Raw genomic sequence first — 18,495 nt, 5'->3', positions numbered from 1 at the left:
AGTCACTGGCCCCTTTGGGTGGGCAAAGTACTGGAATATGTGTTCAATTGATACCCCTGCACAGTTTGGCAACCTCACCCTCTGAAAGCCTCTCTACCATTTCAGGGATTTTGGCTCTGGCAACCACTCGTGGGTAGATCACAGTGTTGATACCTTGGCAAACCTGTACAACCACTGCCTCAACAGCTGACTTCCCAACCCAGAATTGGTCTGCAACTAACCTGTAGCTGTCAGGTGTTACCAGCTTCCAAAGAGTGATACCCACCCACTTTTGCACTGGGGTATGGGTTTCCAAAACCAAGTGATTTGACATTGGAGAGTTGGTGCAAGCTTCTTGTGCAATTCCATGAAGGTCTGCCTCCTGATTCTGAAATGCGGCAGCCACTAATAATCAGCCCAGCTTTCCAAAACAACGTGATCCCACCACACCATGACGGTTCTCCAGGACCAGAAGCGGTGGCCCTCCCATGGGCATACCATTGCACTCCCAGCACTCAACACACCTGTTTCTTGGGATCCTACTGGACTTCACCCCCCCCCGACTCAGTAAGCTGTCTTTGCTGACTCAAATTTATGGGTCGATTCTGTCCAGTATCCAGTACTGCACCACAGGAACATTTGTCCAGTGAGGAAGGGCAGAACCACATTGTCATACTTGTGCTCCATGTCTCCAACACAGTTTGGTAGAAGTGAGAGAGAGCTGCCATTGCCAAATGTTTGAAGGCAGAGTACAGTACCAGCAACACGTAGCAAGGCGGTTCCCAGAGTGTCTCCTGTGATGCACAGGACTCTGGGTTACTGCCCCTGAAACAAGTATCAGAGGGGTAGCCGTGTTAGTCTGGATCTGTAAAAGCAGCAAAGAGTCCTGTGGCACCTTATAGAGTAACAGACGTTCTGGAGCATGAGCTTTCGTGGGTGAATACCCACTTCGTCAGATGCATCGTGGGTATTCACCCACGAAAGCTCATGCTCCAGAACGTCTGTTAGTCTATAAGGTGCCACGGGACTCTTTGCTGCCCCTGAAACGATAGCACTACCGTGGCAGACAAAAAAGAGGCAGTGTGAACACAGGTATATGTTCTGTGCACAGCATGTACTCGTTCCCCATTCAGCATATATGAACACTCAGCACAGGTATGGGGTACATGTGCAATTCAGTACACGGACAGGTACCCAGGGAAGCATGCAAACATTGTATGCGGTGTTGTTGTAGGTCCCAGGATATTAGAGGCACAAGGTGGGTGAGGTAATATCTTTCATTAGACCAACTTCTATTGGTGAGAGAGACAAGCTTTCAAGCTTACACAGAGCTGAAGACCTGAAGAAGAGCTCTGTGTAAGCTCAAAAGCTTGTCTCTCTCACTGACAGAAGTTGGTCCAAAAAAAGATATTACTTCACCCACCTTGTCTCCCTATGACACACAGATACCGACAGACACAGTGCTGTGAGCTAAGTGGTAGGGCCTATGTGGTTTGCAGAATCCTGTGGGTTTTTAAGTAAGCATTCTTTATAAAATTAGCTAAAGATTTTGCAGTTTTTTTGGACCCTTGTTGTGAATTCCCATGTATGATGTAAATCCGCTTACCTATTAAGACAACTGCACTTTGACCATTTTAGCACTGAGTATAACATTCAGCACAATGACAACTGCAGTCTACCTTCCTGGACAAAGATCATTACTGTTTATTACTATTTATTATTGTAGCATCCACGATGTGCTAGATGCCTTCCAGACATTCAGGAATGTTCCCGTCTGAAGCGGTAACCTAGAGGTGAAAGGCTCTAGCCCACTATCATCTGAACCTTTCACCTCCCTAGCTACATTTATTTGTTTTGTGTTTATCTACTTTATTCCAACTATGAAATATGATTTTATTCATGTGAAAAGTGCTACAGAAATTGGTAAAAAATAATAACATCAGAAAAAAGATAGGTAACATTTTGGGCTTCTGCTTATAGACCAGTTTCCTCACCATGGTATTTGAGCACCGAGATACCAGTAAGAACAGTGTCTCTTTAAACCAAAAGGTCAGCTGAAAACCCATCTAATATTAAAACACACTGTACCTCGATCAAAGGCCATTTTGACATCTTCAATGTGTTCAGTGAACCCCGAGACTCTGTAAAGGCCCTCTGACTTTAAACCTGCAAGATAAACATCTGATTTAGCTTTATTTCTATCAACAGATATATATCAACAAATATTCAATCTTGTCAAATCTAGTCACAGTTATTTTATGTTATGTTAATAATTCCATATATGAAATGTGATGAGCAGTAATTTTAATAATTTTAAACTTCTGAATATTTTAAAGAAGAATTAAGGTAATTTTTAAAGACTACAAGTTGGTTACATTTTCAGGTTTTACTAGTTTGGTAGGGAATACAAAATATCAGCTACAAAATACTGAAATTTGCCTATACTGGCAGCTCATGGTGTGATCACTTCTTATTTGGTCTCCTTTTTTTCAGTCTGTAATTACTATAGCTTTAAATTTTGCCTTCCCTATGTCTGTGTTCTTAATGACCTATAGCGATGCCAACAATTAACGTTACCTTCCTATGACCCTTTTTGCTCTCTGATTTTGCTGTCAATCTTAACTGGTACATGCAGCATGCATTGTTATTTCACACACCACATCCCTCCCACTGTTCTTTGCCTGACTGGAGATCTGTTTGCTGCTAGCCTCCACAAATCATCTTGCACTGTTTCCATCCTTACAGGAAAGAAGGGTGGTCCAAGACAGCAGATACAACTAGTCAAATGGCTTCCATGGCTGTTATTTGTTTTAACTCACCAGTTCTTTATTGTGACCATGCCCATATGATCACTCAACAAACAGACACTACTAGCCTTTCTTAGCTACTAAGCCTATATTATGACCAAAACCAATATCCCAACAGGAGGGATTTTGAAAGTTCTCACAGCAGTTAAGGTACTGATAATGAAAGAGGACAACCAATTTAGAGTTAATTGACATTTGTAAAAGAAAGAATATTTCTATATCAAATGCAATATAGCTTTCTAATGTGTCCTTTACTATCATTATAGATACTTATGTTTCAGTAAAACTGTCCTCTCTCAAACCCATCCTCTCTCTCCACTTGTTCTTGCAGTGATGATATAATCCTGGCTGAGATTTGCAGAGCAGTACAGAGGATTTAGCTGCAGATCTTCTATTAATTTTAATGGAAGATGTGTGGCTAAATCCCATACACTGCTTTGAAATACCCATGTCTGGCAGCAGTGTGTTGCCATGCAGATTACTATCAGGTCAAAAATTCAGCATTATGAGATTTCATGCAGAACATGACTAACAGGGGAAACATGGCTTATCAGGTGGCACAACTCACATGCAAGCCACCAATAACATATATATGATCATTAGCTTGTAATCATTTACACTTGGTGTTATTGTAATTTGTAAATGTGGAATGCATGTCAGTGCAGTAAAAGACATCACAAGCTGGCTTTTTGGCTGTGACATGTTGCTTGGCTATGTCATTCATCAGTCAGAAACAGAATGTAATGTGAATTTCACTAGAATGTTGCACTCCTCTTTCACATTTTGTATAAGCCATTTCCTTTCTTTTGTATTCTCTCACACATGATCTGAAATAGTTTAAAATTAAAACTATTCATAACTTGGACGGAATTAAACTCTGATTGCTTTGAAATGAAAATATTGTCCATACATCTGTCAAAGGTAAATGAATCAAGTGAAAAGACATATAAACGAGTTTAAAGTTTGCCCTTTTAAAAAGTATGACATTAATAGTTTGCATTCTAGAAGAGACAGCTAATATATTTTTTAAAAAGCAATTTAAATAATTTGCATTTGGAAATGACAGAACTGGACTTTACTAGCCAATGCAAAACAGTAGAATTTTTACTAAAAGAACTACTCCTGTTCACTCTTCCATTTCCTTGGGCTTATTTTTTCTCCAAACTTAACATGTAATTCAAAGTTTATTTAATTTTGTGTGTACCTGCTACTCCTTGATCACAATTAATGTAGTATTATAGACCTAGTGACATTCTACTCTAGTCAAACGAAGAAAATCATTCAAACCTCTTGCTTCTATTTCTCGAATGCATATATCCACAACCATGGGTCTCTGTGTGTTGTGGGCCTTCACTAGTGTAGTGAGGTCACAGCAGTAGACTCTTGATCCTCTTCAGATCAGGTTGACAGTCATTGGGCACATATTTGGAACACTGTTTGTGTACGTTCAACCCACAATCTGTGAATAAAGTTTTGCCAGAATTAATGTATCCATTGATAGGTTTTGCTAAGTAATGGTTTCATGAGCCTATACAAACAAACAGGAAAACCCTCAGCCCTCAGACAAACCCAGAACAAACACAAAAACTCTTCTCATTGCTCTCTAGTGACTCCTGTGGCTGACTCACTCAATAACATTGATAGGACTTGGTGACATACAACACCCAGAAGAGAGGGTCACTGCAATGCTGAGATTCTGAAGAGGGAAGAGGTTGGAGGATTCCTGAAAAAAGTTAGTGAGAAGAGCTCAGAAGATGACTATCTTGCATCAGCCCCGAAGTGTGTTAGGAAAAAACCAGGGCCAGGATCAAGGACTGCACTCCAATGTACTTTTCACAGAAGTTTGCTTTCTACTGTAAAGAATTTACAGTTCTGCTTCTGACTGATAGTGTATGTAGAGGAGCAAAGCAAAAATGTGCTTGTTATTAACCAAGTCCTTATGCTATAATCATTCAGGGCTCCTTAACATTCCTGATATTATCACTGGTAAGGCAAATATACCTTTTGCATATTGATTACTGGCTGAACTACTAAAATTTTAAACAACTCTCTGAACTACTTGAAACACATCTCAATATTATGTTCTATAAAATGTCAATCAAACAAAATCAAATTGCCACTAAAAAAAATAAATCAAACCTTCTATAAGTTTAATGGAATCAGTTTAGTTGATTTGGTCTCTTCAGACAGAAACTACTGCATAATGGATTATTGTTCAGTGAAATTTAAGTAAATCTGGCCAGCTGCATTTAGGATACTCCCTTTATTGTTTTCAACTTTCTTGCAAAACATTTCATGTGAGGTTAAAAAAAAACTTGTTTGTCTACCTAGAGTTAAATGTTGGTAATTTAATGCGGGAAAGTGTTAAGCTTCATACTAAATAAATAAGCCTTTTGTAGGTTAGATATTTTAAATTAATGGAACAAATCCAACAAGATTCATTAGATCCACATCGTCAATTTTTACCCATTTACACTGAGGATTAAATAGCCCGATCAGTAAATGGTTATTAATTTTCCTTTTTTTATTTCATTTTTATACTCTTTGTCTTGCCTCTGACTCATCTGTAGGTAGAGAAGATGAAGTAGTAAAGTACAATAAGTGGGCCATGCATGTATTGATACTTTAAATTTATAAATCAATTTTTATCTTAAAGGACCCTCAAATTGCTATACAAATTTTATGTGGCGTCACTTTACCCACCCCTCAGATTGAGTCTGATGTGGGGTTGCAAGCGGCTGCTGTTAATTGGTGCACTGTAACACCCATAAGGTTAGGACAGAAAGTGAGAGAGAGTGCTATCTTCAACTGAAAGTGGAAGGAGAATTTTGGTTAGCAGAATGTAGTTACCAAAATTTGCATGTGATGCATCAAAAAAAATTTCCATTCCTGCATCAAACAAAATCATGGAGTAATGGTTCTTGGTTTATTGCAGAAATGTAGCAAACAAATGAAAAAAAGGTTAAAGAAAAGAAAAACCAGGAAATTAATTATTTTGTAAATGAGGGTAACATTTTTTTCTTTTCCACAAGGTAGGATATTTTGAGGTTTGTAGTAATATATGGTATTTTTATTGGTCAAAGGTGATCTTTTCCCAGAGGAGGACATTTTTCAAGAGTGAGTGGCAAAAAAGATGAATTATGAAGTCTAGCTGAGGCTGGCTTTGTGCTATCTTCAGATCTTGTTTCTTAAGATGTACAAACATATAAAACAAAACCTGACACTACCATAAGGAAGATGATTTACAAGATGCTGATGAAAAACCTAAACCAAAATACTGGGGCATACACATTGCCAACGTACTGTTATAAAGATGTCCAGAAATGCCTCTACTTCTAAGCCAACTAAGCAGGAAAAATAAACAGGACAATATTTCTATGTCCTTTGTTTAGGGAAAAAAAATCAAGTTTTCCAAAGGAAATATAGCACCATCTTCTTCCCAATATGTTTACATATCTTGTAAGGCCCTACAAGAGTCCAGAAACAATCAGGATAAGTAAAAAACAAAAAACAAACAAACAAAAAAACCCTGGTACTGCTAGTTTTCTTTTCTTCAGATATGAAAAGTGGAAAGATCTCTCTCCCTCTCCCCCCTTATTCTCCCCTGCTAACACTAGGACTGGATCCTCTGCAACTCCCATTCCTTATTGTTATTGTTAAAATGTGTACATAGAGCTCAGCACTTCTTGAAAAGGGCTAAAATACAGCAAATTCAGACTTTGGACTAATTAGATAGCAATTTCTTGTTTCATTTTATGAAACTGTCCCCCATTCCTCGCTCCCGGAGCTTACCCTTTTATTTTTTAGAAGAAAAAACCAAGATAAATTAAATGCGTAAAACTACCTGAACACCTGACTCCCTGAGCGATGAGCCCCCACATGAAATTGGCACAGTATTCACACCAGTGTGGACCTCGGAATGTGTAGACCTGTAATACAATCAAAAAAATGGGGTCATCAGGAGGCAGATGGTCTGACAGCTGGAAGAAGTAAGAGAGATAAACAACAAAGGACTCAGTAGGAGTAAGTCTTCAGCATACAGTACACACTTCTTTCCAAAGTCTGTATGAAATAAATCCTGGGAAAATAAATGTGCTTTGATCTTTATGTTCTCTTATCTCACAATAGGCCTATCATAACACAGAACTGGATAATGTATGGCATAGAAACAAATTACTTTTAAAACATTTTTTTTTTGCCAGTTGATGTATTTCTTTTGTGTCACTATGATTCTATACCTACATTGAGTTCAGTGCAGAGGCAGAAGTGGTAACTGGGTTTAGTCCACTATCAAAATGGACAAAAATAAAATAATCCAAGGAGCTGTAGTGATTCCTTTTACTGGACTAGCTAAAATAAAATCAGAAAGCTTCAGAGATTCACCCACTCTGCAAAAGACCATTGGAAAGAGAGGGAGATTTTTCTTCCACTGAATTCTCTCTGCTGTCATGCTGTGGCCAAACTCTGCTTTCCAATACGCTTTCACAACTGTTATTGATTTCAGGGGAACTTGATTAGGGTACTGAAGGCAAAATTTGACACCCCTCCATGCAGCTTCAAAGTTCTAATATTTTGAATATTGCATAGGTATTAGTACAATAGGATTATGGCATGGGTCCATCATGTAGGCATTTGCACCATCTGAAAAAAAGAATTAAGCAAAAGCCAAGGGAATCAAAAGGAGTAATGAACAATTTGTGCAGATATTCTAGGCAAAAGTTGGGCAATCATTTGTTTTTGCATGTCTGAATCAATTACAGACATAGGCAAACTACACCCCCTACCAAACCACCTCTCATTTTACTACAATCCCCACATCAGTATAATAAGGGGAAAATGGCATGAAAAGAGCAGACAGACCACAGTTTCCTCAGTTGCCTTTTGCACAAAACACTTGCTTCACCAACTGCATTTTAAAAAACTTATAATGGGGGGATCTTTCTCTTATTTAAAATATGGCTATCTAGTGCAAAATTAACACTGGCACCTTTCGAGCCCTTTGCAATTGGTCTGGGAGAGCGTGCACTTAATTTTCATTGAGCAGCATGGTAAATAGTCAAGTATAGTCCTGTGTAAATGTACACAGCCTGGGCTAGATCTGCCTAGAGACTTTATTTAACAAAACATAAACTGTGCACACTGAGACTGCTAATGCTTCCTCTCTGTTGACTAATCCTTTCCTTTCCTTTTCTTTTTTTTTTTTTTTTTTTAAATTCCCTGGGTACTTTGTTGAAAGGTCACTACTGGCTGGGGAAAAAGTTTCTTATTTTAATTTTTAATAAAGTATATTTAGTTGGGGAAAGTGCAGTTATTGCCCTTTTCCAAATAAATGATACACAATTTTCAATCAAGCAGACAGCTTGCTAATATCATAGCCCTGCTATGTCTACAGCACCACTCACAGCATTATTGCCTTTTGCATTAGTGTATTGCATCAAGAAATCACAGCTCATGCAATGCAAAGATTTGTCATGTTATTATGAAATCAGAGCTCTCTGTCTGAAAATAATACCAAACAAAATTGCATAAAAATACAACATACGTTATAGATTTTACTAACTGTCTTGACCAAATCAATCAGGGTGGATGTCCCGATTTTATAGAGACAGTCCTGATTTTTGGGTCTTTTCTTATATAGGCTCCTATTACCCCACCCGTCCCGATTTTTCACATTTGCTCTCTGGTCACCCTAAAATCAATACCTTGTGTAACTAAAGGCTTCAATAGTATTGCACCATTTGCTCTCAAGTTCAGTGGTAACAGAACTTGATTTAGTTGTGAATTGGTCCTGCTTTGGGCAGGGGGTTGGATAGATGACCTCCTGAGGTCTCTTCCAACCCTGATATTCTATGATTCTATGAACAGCTACAAACATATTCAAATATTTCCATCCATTTGTCTTGGAAAACATGTATTAATTAATAAACCAAACTAATGCTTCCCCCCGACATTTTCCTGTTTCACTTTACTTTTTTCTGAAACGAGTTTGTATTGATTGATAACAACATTGCTATTCCTTGGCAAAATGAAGTATTTTTAAATATCTTACTATCTTTCTAGCTTGATGATTAAAAACTACATTTTCACTTAGCATAGCTTGACAACAAATTACTCCTAATTATCCATGTAGTCAATAATTATGTAACTAATTGCAGCTGTAAAGCAATCGTTATTAAGCTTAAAGCAATGCTAATTTTTCCATCTCTTTTGGTACTAAAATGCTTAAACTGGAACATCTGACCAACTCAAATTGTACTTCTGAAATGTATTAGCTTTCACTAAAACATATACTAATAGGAAACACTTATTTGTAGTAAGCCTTGCTGGTATGTGTGTGTTTCTATCGCTTCTTGCTCAATTCAAAGGTTGTCTTACAGGGATCAGCTAACATGAATTTAAAGCTAGATCCCCAGCTGGTGCAAACAGTATAGCTTCATTGACACTGATTTACATTAGCTGAGAATCTTGCTCTTGGAGTTTTAGGCTTAAATTTTAAAATGTGGCCTCCAACATAATGTTGTGGGTACAAAATTGAAGACACAATTATCTATGACTGCAGTGCTACCAATTTTAGATATTAACTATAATGTGTGGGTCTGCACTTACATTTAACTATGAGCATGAAATTGTCTGAGGGATATCGCTAATCTTTAGAGTCTCAGTATCTCTTGCTTCACAAAGTGTTACAAAGCTAATCTTCTATGAAAGATGATTGTAAAAGGTTGTTCAGCATTATTAAAACTGCACCACAGTTTCTATGCTATTTAAGGCCTGCTTGTTCACTTCACATAAAGGTATCATTTAACTGATCACACTGTAGAGCAGGGGTCGGCAACCTTTCAGAAGTGGTGTGCTGAGTCTTCATTTATTCACTCTAATTTAAGGTTTCGTGTGCCAGTAATACATTTTAACGGTTTTAGAAGGTCTCTTTCTATAAGTCGATAATATATAACTCAACTATTGTTGTATGTAAAGTAAATAAGGTTTTTAAAATGTTTAAGAAGCTTCCTTTAAAATTAAAGTAAAATGCAGAGCCCCCACACCGGTGGCCAGGACCCAGGCAGTGTGAGTACCATTGAAAATCAGCCTGTGTGCTGCCTTCGACATGCGTGCCATAGGTTGCTTACCCCTGCTGTAGAGTATTTAGAAGTTGGTAGCTGGTCTTTTCTTGCACAAATGGGAAGTGGTCATTATTATTTTCAGCGAGAGCTGCTCAGCACCCTCATCTACCATTGATTTTGATGCCCCAAAATTTCAGTTAAATTTATTTATTTAATGTTACTTTCACATCTCCATGTTTTGGCTGAAATTACATGAGAAAGGCTGGTCTTGCAGCATTTCTGGTCCAGCTGAAACAGAGAAACACTGCTATCTCACAAGTAAAAAGCATGGTCTTTTGAGATTTTTAGATGAAATTTCAGGAAATTTGGATAAGCATTAATGTAATTGAAGATACATATCTGAACTGTGTCTGCAGTTTGGCTGACCATTACTTTCAATGTCAATAAAAAAGAAGGGTCTGTATTCTTAAAAATAACACTTCAGCTCAGACCGACTCTTAAGGCTGATGCTGAAAGTAAAGGTCACAGTAAATGAGAGTTTTGCCTGAGAAACGACTGCAGAACTGAGCCCGGAGCTATTTTATACTGTGCAAAGGTTCTGAGGCAGTCATAGTATTTTGAGATAGGATGATATTTTTGGTCATGTACCCATGTTCCTATGATCACACCACTATCTGCTGAATTGGGCATAGGCTTCTTGAAGTTATCAAGATAACTTTCCGAGTCTCCCTGCCCCCTTTCAGATTTTTGGACTGTTGAGTTAGTGTTGAGCTGCTTGTCCTTGCAAACTCCCAACCTTTAAAAAGAAACGGTAAGGGTCAATTCTCGATGTTAGCTGAGGTTTTGGGGTTAATATCCCCTGCTCACCCCAATAATGAAGGGGTCTGATGTACATTCTGGTAAACGTTTTTCTTGTCTTTTCCTACCACTATTTAGCTGTAGACTGCAGGGGACTTAATATTGTGTAAGTGCTCAAAATCCCATCCCTTTGCTCCAAACTTACTGTCCAGAGATATGAGTTGTTTGTGAGATAGTTCAACAAAATGTTAGTCTAAAAATGTGTTTTCCTGCTTATTCCCTTCTCCCACTGTCTGACTCACTCTATTCATCTCCATGCCATCTCCTTTCGTTTTCCATATTTATATCTCCTTTCTTTTGTGTTTTTCTTTCTCTCCAGTTCTTTCACTGAAAAGGAGTTTCTTCTTCATATTAATCTCTCTCTCTCTCACACACACACACACACACACACACACACACACACACACACACACACACACACACACATTCCATTTTGTCTTCACTAGTGATGCTCTTCTCTGTTTCCTTTACTTTCACCTCTCTACTACCATTGCTTCCATACTGTCTCTTTAATGTCCCTTCCATCTTTCTCTGAGAATCTGCATGTATACAATGCTTTACACAGCCATTAATAGTTGCAATATCACTGTGAGGTAGGTATTCTATTTCACAGATGAGGAAAATAAGGCAGAAAAGTTAAGTGATTTCACCAAAGCCACAGAGTGAATCCATTAAAAAACAATACTACAGCAGCAAATGAAGAACTGCCTTGGGCAGACACGTGTGCTCTTCATATGAAATATGCAGAGCTGCTTTCAGATAATTTTTTGGTTATCTAACCTGGTTTTGAGGCTTTTTTCCTTTCGTATCAAAAGAGAAGAAGAGATTTTCAGACTTTCAGTTGAAAGCAGGAACATTTTACCTCAGCTCTGGGGCCTGAACTGAATCCCTTTGAAATCAATAGCAGAACTCCCATTGGCTTCAGTGGGAACAGAATTGAATCCGTTTTGTTTTGGGACAATGAAAATGCCACTTCTCACAAAGGTGCAATTAAAAAAAAAGACATTAAAAAAACATTGAGTGTACATGCCATAATTAAAACCCTTACTGCTCACTAAATTTTATATGTTGCAATGAACACTGAGGTCACTTCTAAAGTTCTACAAAATAATGGGCCAAATTCTGTCCTGCATTGGGCCCTGATACAACAATAAACTGCATGCTGTTGTCTCGAGGTATCTCCTTTGGTCCCCATTGATGGTCCTGGGACTCTGTGCTGGAAGAGGGTTCAACAAACATTACTATCAATGTAGAATCGGGCACGATACCACTTGAAATCTGTGGTAATGGGAAATACAGAGGACTGTGTAGTGTAATAATAAGTGAGGGCAGAATCTGGTCCTACGTTAATTTCTGTTATAAAAAGTGAGATGTGTTTTGTAAAAGGCAACTCTAGAATATATGCCATTCCCCATTTGCTGTGACTTGACTAGCTCAGGCCACGTCTCAATGGATAAAAAGTATGTTTTCTTCAGTTATGTTAGCTCAATTGAGTTAACTCCTTCCTGAGTCGATATCACAAGGAGTGGAAACATTTTAAAAGGTGTTAGCCTGTGTTTAGAGTATGTCTATAGTGGAGCTGGAGGTATCATTTCCAGCTTGCGTAGACATACGTGCACTAGCTTTGAACGAGCTAGTGTGCTAAATATAGCAGCATAGCCATGGTGATATGGGCAGCAAGATGGGCTAGTTGCTCAAATAATACCCAGGTTTCAGGGTAGGATTGCACTCCTGCCATTCATGCTGCTGCAGAGACATTTCAATTTTTAACATGCTAGCTTGATCAAAACTAGCATCCGTACGTCTACCCAAATTGGAAGTTACACCTCCAACTCCAGTGTAGCCTTGCCCTTAGACTTCAATTCTGTAAATATTTACGTACCTGCTTAACTTTACTACCATGAGTAGTGCTGTTGAAGTTAATGGGACTACTCAAGGTAGTGAAGTTAACCACTTGTATGAGTATTTACAGGATCAGGACCTTAATGAGAGTTAAGGGAACTTTCCAATTACGTTAAGCTAACTCAAATGAGCTAATGCAATTGAAGAAAGCACCTTTTTGTCCATCAAGACCTGGCCTCAAGGACTTACTTTCTTTATTGATATACAAGTCCTCTCCACTCCCAGATGTGCTAGATAATGAATCTACTCCATTTTTAATTTCAGTTTCTGAACACTAGTCTGATACAACGTAAACTGTTCAGCCATTTCCAAAAAAATATAGGATGTTTGCTGTCATAGTTTAGGACCAAAAAGAATGGTCATGGGAAGGACTTCAACAGTTTGCTCTAATACAGGGTTAGATTGTCTGCTTTTTACACTACTCCACACTGGCATTACAAAGGTGCACTGCTCCAAGGCAAGTTCTGGAAAAGATTGTGCCTGCGATACCTTGAGGAACTGCAGGGAGCAAAGAAAGGATGTGCATGCTAAACCATCCTTCTGTATAGTGCAGCGAGCTCCCCACAGCAGGCCAGTTTTGCTGGCCTACGAGTAGGAGGGCAGGGTCTTGGTTCTAAATTTTCCCCAACCTGTGCAGGGTCAATTGTGCCTCTCCAAGGCCACTAAGGAGGAGTGATCCCCTTGCTCGTGCAGTTACTTTGATGAGGCAAAGACAGAAAGTCTGGTTTTGCTCTTTTCCACTCCCTCCACCACTATATATACACATATATCCACTAGCATCTGGCATGACCTTCCTCACAATATTATTCAAATACAAAGTGCACGACAGGCTGTAACTTTAATACCAACCCCCCTCATATAGCGATTTAAAATTCAACATGGATGTTAAACATGCAAAACACATCCTAGATCCTTTTAGTTAATTATTTGGCTTGAACACCTTAAACTTTGGGAGATGAAGAGTTAAAATCAGAAAAGATGGATCCACATCAGTGTTTCAGGTGTGCCTTTTTAAAAGGGCACAAGGTGGTCTAGATCTGGCTCTGAATTTTGTACCTCTCTCTTTTTTTCACTTGTTCTCTTTCTGCCAGTTTTACTTTGTTACACAATATTTCTAATCATTTAGACCAAATATATAGCCTTTTTTTTTTAAAGACTCGTCATCCCAAGAGGTTTAAATGTGCCAAGGTAAAGATTTTTTTGTGCATTTATTGACAATAACACATGCCAAACATTCTGAGGGACTCTGTCATGAAATCCCTGTCCATATACAGCAAAATATATAGTACAATACATTTTAAGTGTTCAGTAAAATAAAAAAGGGCAAAACACCTCTTTGCATCCTATGAAATAGCCCATTATATTTTACTTAGGTTCCACAGTCCCATATTAGTATTGTGTACATGTCTATGACAACTAGGACTTAAGCTTCAAAAACCCTCCAACAATTTTCTCTGTTTTGTATTACTAAACTTTTTTGTGAACGTGTCAATAGATTTAAAACTTAAAATGGTTGACTGTTTAATTTAAATATTCCACTATTAGCACATTGTTCACGATTTTTTTAGCCACTATGTGCGTCTTAGTATCATCCTATAGAAGACTGTAGATTTTGAGTGGTGAGTAATATTGTGTTGTTAAGTAAACGTAACACTTCAAAGTGACCTAGCTTTCTAGGTTACATTTTATTTAAAAAATGTTTCTTTCTTAAAATTCATATTTTGCAGGGCTGTCGATTAATTGCAGTTAATTCACGTGATTAACTCAAAAAAATTAATTGTGATTTAAAAATTAATCATGATTAATTGCACTGTTATATAATAGAATACCAATTGAAATTTATTAAATATTTTTGGATGTTTTCTACATTTTCAAATATATTGATTTCTGTTACAACACAGAATACAAAGTGTACAGTGCTCACTTTATATTATATTTTTTATTACAAATATTTGCACTGTAAAAATGGTAAAATAAATTGTATTTTTCAAGTCACCTCATACAAGTACTGTAGTGCAATCTCTTTTTTGTGAAAGCGTAACTTACAAATGTAGATTATTTTTGTTACATAACTGCACTCAGAAAACAACAGGGCCGCCCAGAGGATTCAGGGGGCCTGGGGTCTTCGGCAGCAGGGGGCCCCGAGTCATCGAATTGCCGCCAAAGACCTGGCACTTCAGCGGCGGGTCCTGGGGTGAAAGGACACCCTGCCGCGGGTCTTCGGGGCACTTTGGCGGCGGGTCCCAGAGCAGAAGGACTCCCTGCTGCTGAATTGTCGCTGAAGACCTGGAGCAAGTGAAGGACCCTGCTCCAAGAGCCCCAAAAAACTTTCATGGGGGCCCCTGCGGGGCCCGGGACAAATTGCCCCACTCGCCCCCCCTCTGGGCGGCCCTGGAAAAAAAATGTAAAACTTTAGAGCCTACAAGTCCACTCAGTCCTACTTCTTGTTCAGCTGATCCCTAAGATAAACAAGTTTGTTTACATTTATGGGAGATACTGGTGCCTGCTTCTTATTTACAACCTCACCTGAAAGTGAGAACAGGCATTCATAGGGTAATTTTGTAGCCGGTTTTGCAAGGTATTTACGTCCCAGATATGCTAAACATTCGTATGACCCTTCATCTGCTAGCCACCATACCGGATATGCTTCCATGCTGATGATGCTCATTAAAAAAAAATGCATTAATTAAATTTGTGACTGAACTCCTTGGGGGAGGATTGTATGTCTCCTGTTCTGTTTTACCTGCATTCTGCCATATATTTCATGCTATAGCAGTCTTGGATGATGACCCAGCACATGTTTGTTTTAAGAACCCTTTCCCAACAGATTTGACATAACACAGAGAAGGTACCAATGTGAGATTTCTAATGACAGCTACAGCACCCAACCCAAGGTTTAAGAATCTGAAGAGCCATTCAAATCTGAGAGGGATGAGGTGTGGAGCATGCTTTCAAAAGTCTTAAAGAGTCTTAAAAACACTCAGATATGGAAATTACAGAACCCAAACCACCAAAAACCAAAATCAACCTTCTGCTGGTGGCATCTGATGAAAATTAGTATGCGTCGGTCTGTTCTGCTTTGGATCATTATCGAGCAGAATACATCATCAGCATGGACTCATGTCCTCTGACTCCATGCGTGCTCCGAGGCTGGAGCACCCATGGGGAAAATTGGTGGGTGCTCAGCACCCACCAGCAGCTCCCCGTCTGCCCCCAGGCCCAGCTCACCTCTGCCTACTCCCTGAGCATGCTGCACGCCCGCTTCTTCCCCCTAGCTCCTGGCGCTTGTATCGTGAAACAGCTGTTCACGAGCCTGGAAGGAGCAGGGAGGAGGGGGAATGCGGTGTGATCGGGGAAGAGGCGGGGCTGGGGTGGGGATTTGGGGAAGGAGTTCAATGGGGCACGGAAGGGCAGAGTTGGGGCAGGGACTTTGGGGAAGAGGTTGGAATGGGGGTGGGGCAGGGGCAGGGAAAGGGTGGAGTCAGGGCAGGATTAGGAGCATGAGCACCTGCCCGCGCCAGAGAAAGTTGGTGCCTACGTCCTCTGGAATGGTGGTTGAAGCATGAAGGGACATCTTAATCTTTAACACGTGTGGCACGTAAATGTTTTGTGATGCCAGCTACAACAGTGCCATGCTAATGCCTGTTCTCAGTTTCAGGTGACACTGTAAACCAGAACTGGGCAGCATTATCTCCTGCAAATTGTAACTAAACTTGTTTGTCTGAAGCAAGACTCAGAGGACTTGTAGACTCTAAAGTTATACATTGTTTATTTTTGAATGCAGTTTTTGTACATAATTCTACATTTGTAAGTTCAACTTTCATAATAAAGAGATTGCAGTAGAATACTTGTATTAGGTGAATTGAAAAATATGATTTCTTTTGTTTTTTACAGTGTGAGTATTTGTAATAAAAAATAGATATAAAGTGATCACTGTACACTTTGTATTCTGTGTTGTAATTGAAATCAATATATTTGAAAATGTAGAAAACATCAAAAATATTTAAATAAATGTTATTCTATTATTGTTTAACAGCACAATTAATCACAATATTTTTTAATTGCTTAATTGTGTCCAGTTCTGGGCACCGCATTTCAAGAAAGATGTGGAAAAATTGGAGAGGGTCCAGAGAAGAGCAACAAGAATGATTAAAGGTCTTGAGAACATGACCTATGAAGGAAGGCTGAAGGAATTGGGTTTGTTTAGTTTGGAAAAGAGAAGACTGAGAGGGGATATGATAGCAGTTTTCAGGTATCTAAAAGGGTGTCATCAGGAGGAGGGAGAAAACTTGTTCACCTTAGCCTCCAATGATAGAACAAGAAGCAATGGACTTAAATTGCAGCAAGGGAGATTCAGGTTGGACATTAGGAAAAAGTTCCTAACTGTCAGGGTAGTTAAACACTGGAATAGATTGCCTAGGGAAGTTGTGGAATCTCCATCTCTGGAGATATTTAAGAGTAGGTTAGATAAATATCTATTAGGGATGGTCTAGACAGTATTTGGTCCTGCCATGAGGGCAGGGGACTGACTCGATGACCTCTCGAGGTCCCTTCCAGTCCTAGAGTCTATGAGTCTATGAGACAGCCCTAATATTTTGTTTATAGGTTAAAATAATTATCTAAAATTGTTTTCAAGCAATGCATTTAAATATTTTAAAATAATGTGATTTACCAGCTAAACTTGACTCTTTTCGAACAGAAAGTAATAAAGGGTGTATAACAGCTAGATTGTGCAAAACCAGTGTTGCTGGGCACATTTCCAGTTATAAATCAAAGCCAAAACAAGGGGAATTTTGAAGAGGAAAGGAAAGAATGTATAGGTCAAAGTGGAAAAAAGTCCCACTCATGAGAAAATATTCTAGTTAACCTAAAACAGTTTCATATTTAAATGATAATGAGGCTAAAACCAGAAAGCATAAAAGATTCTTTAATCAAGAAAAAAGGATAGAATATTTCTCTTATTTCTTTCAGTATTTAGCAGTGAGATAAATATTGACTTTTATGTGGGTGCTGGGTTAAGGAGAGGGAATGGCAAGGAGAAAAAATGTTGAATATAAAGTTTTACTCATGAATACTGAATTATTGATGAATTCCAACCAGCACAGACATTGAATTTCTTAAGGGAAACACATAATAGAAAAACAAAGAGAAAAGCATACTTGCTAAATAATTTTAATTAACATTAATTTCCCTTTTATTAAAAGGCCAGAAGTCAGCATGATAAAATACTATTTCTGATAATGAGTCAAATTATTCTGACAATGACCTAGATTATCATTCCCTGGGAGCATTAAGAAAATAGAGGAATTAAGGGAGTATAATGCTTGTCTCTTCTCTTATCTCCTTTTCATTCCCTTCAGACACTTTGTATCCACTCTCAATTACCAGCAAACCACTTTTTGACAGTTCTGACCATGATAACTGGGGATTGGCATACTTTGGAACTACTCAGTCCTTCTGGCAAAAGATGTTAGAGCAATATGACTGGGAGCTTAGTTTCAAAGACTGAGTCACTTCCCCAGTGCACACAGCATTCCTGACGTTGTGATTGAAAAAAGAATCTGATTTTGTATCTATAAGCCAGCAACAAGACAATCTGTTTAAGCATCCCTGAGTTTGTATAGCTATGCATTTTAGTCTGACAAGCAAGCACAAGCCTATATCCAATAGCTCCAAGAGCATTTCCTTGGCATACGGTGCATGAACAAAAGATATCAGACAATACCACCACAACACTTTGTTTATTGTTAGTAGGTACTGGGACTTTCATAATTTTGTGCAAACAGAAATAGCACAAATGTGTATTGTTAAAATGGCACTTGCACCCCACTAAAAAATCTAGATTTTCAGAAGTGAGATTTTTATTATCAAAACTGACATTTTAAGAT

The 18,495-nt window shown here is 38.6% G+C and overlaps 1 protein-coding gene across 1 annotated transcript in view; it reads right to left on the bottom strand.

The window, feature by feature from the left end:
* CHN2 (chimerin 2) overlaps positions 1–18,495 on the bottom strand; it is a 207,454-nt gene that overhangs the window by 27,315 nt on the left and 161,644 nt on the right. The window contains 4 exon segments of the mRNA XM_030550857.1: positions 2,068–2,145; positions 4,074–4,168; positions 4,170–4,245; positions 6,631–6,715. Coding sequence (XP_030406717.1) covers positions 2,068–2,145; positions 4,074–4,168; positions 4,170–4,245; positions 6,631–6,715 — 334 coding nt within the window.

The sequence above is a fragment of the Gopherus evgoodei genome, chromosome 2, assembly GCF_007399415.2.
Source record: "Gopherus evgoodei ecotype Sinaloan lineage chromosome 2, rGopEvg1_v1.p, whole genome shotgun sequence".
NCBI lineage: Eukaryota > Metazoa > Chordata > Testudines > Testudinidae > Gopherus > Gopherus evgoodei.
The sequence above is the reverse complement of the archived record's forward strand: the minus strand, read 5'-3'. Positions and strand labels throughout refer to the sequence as shown.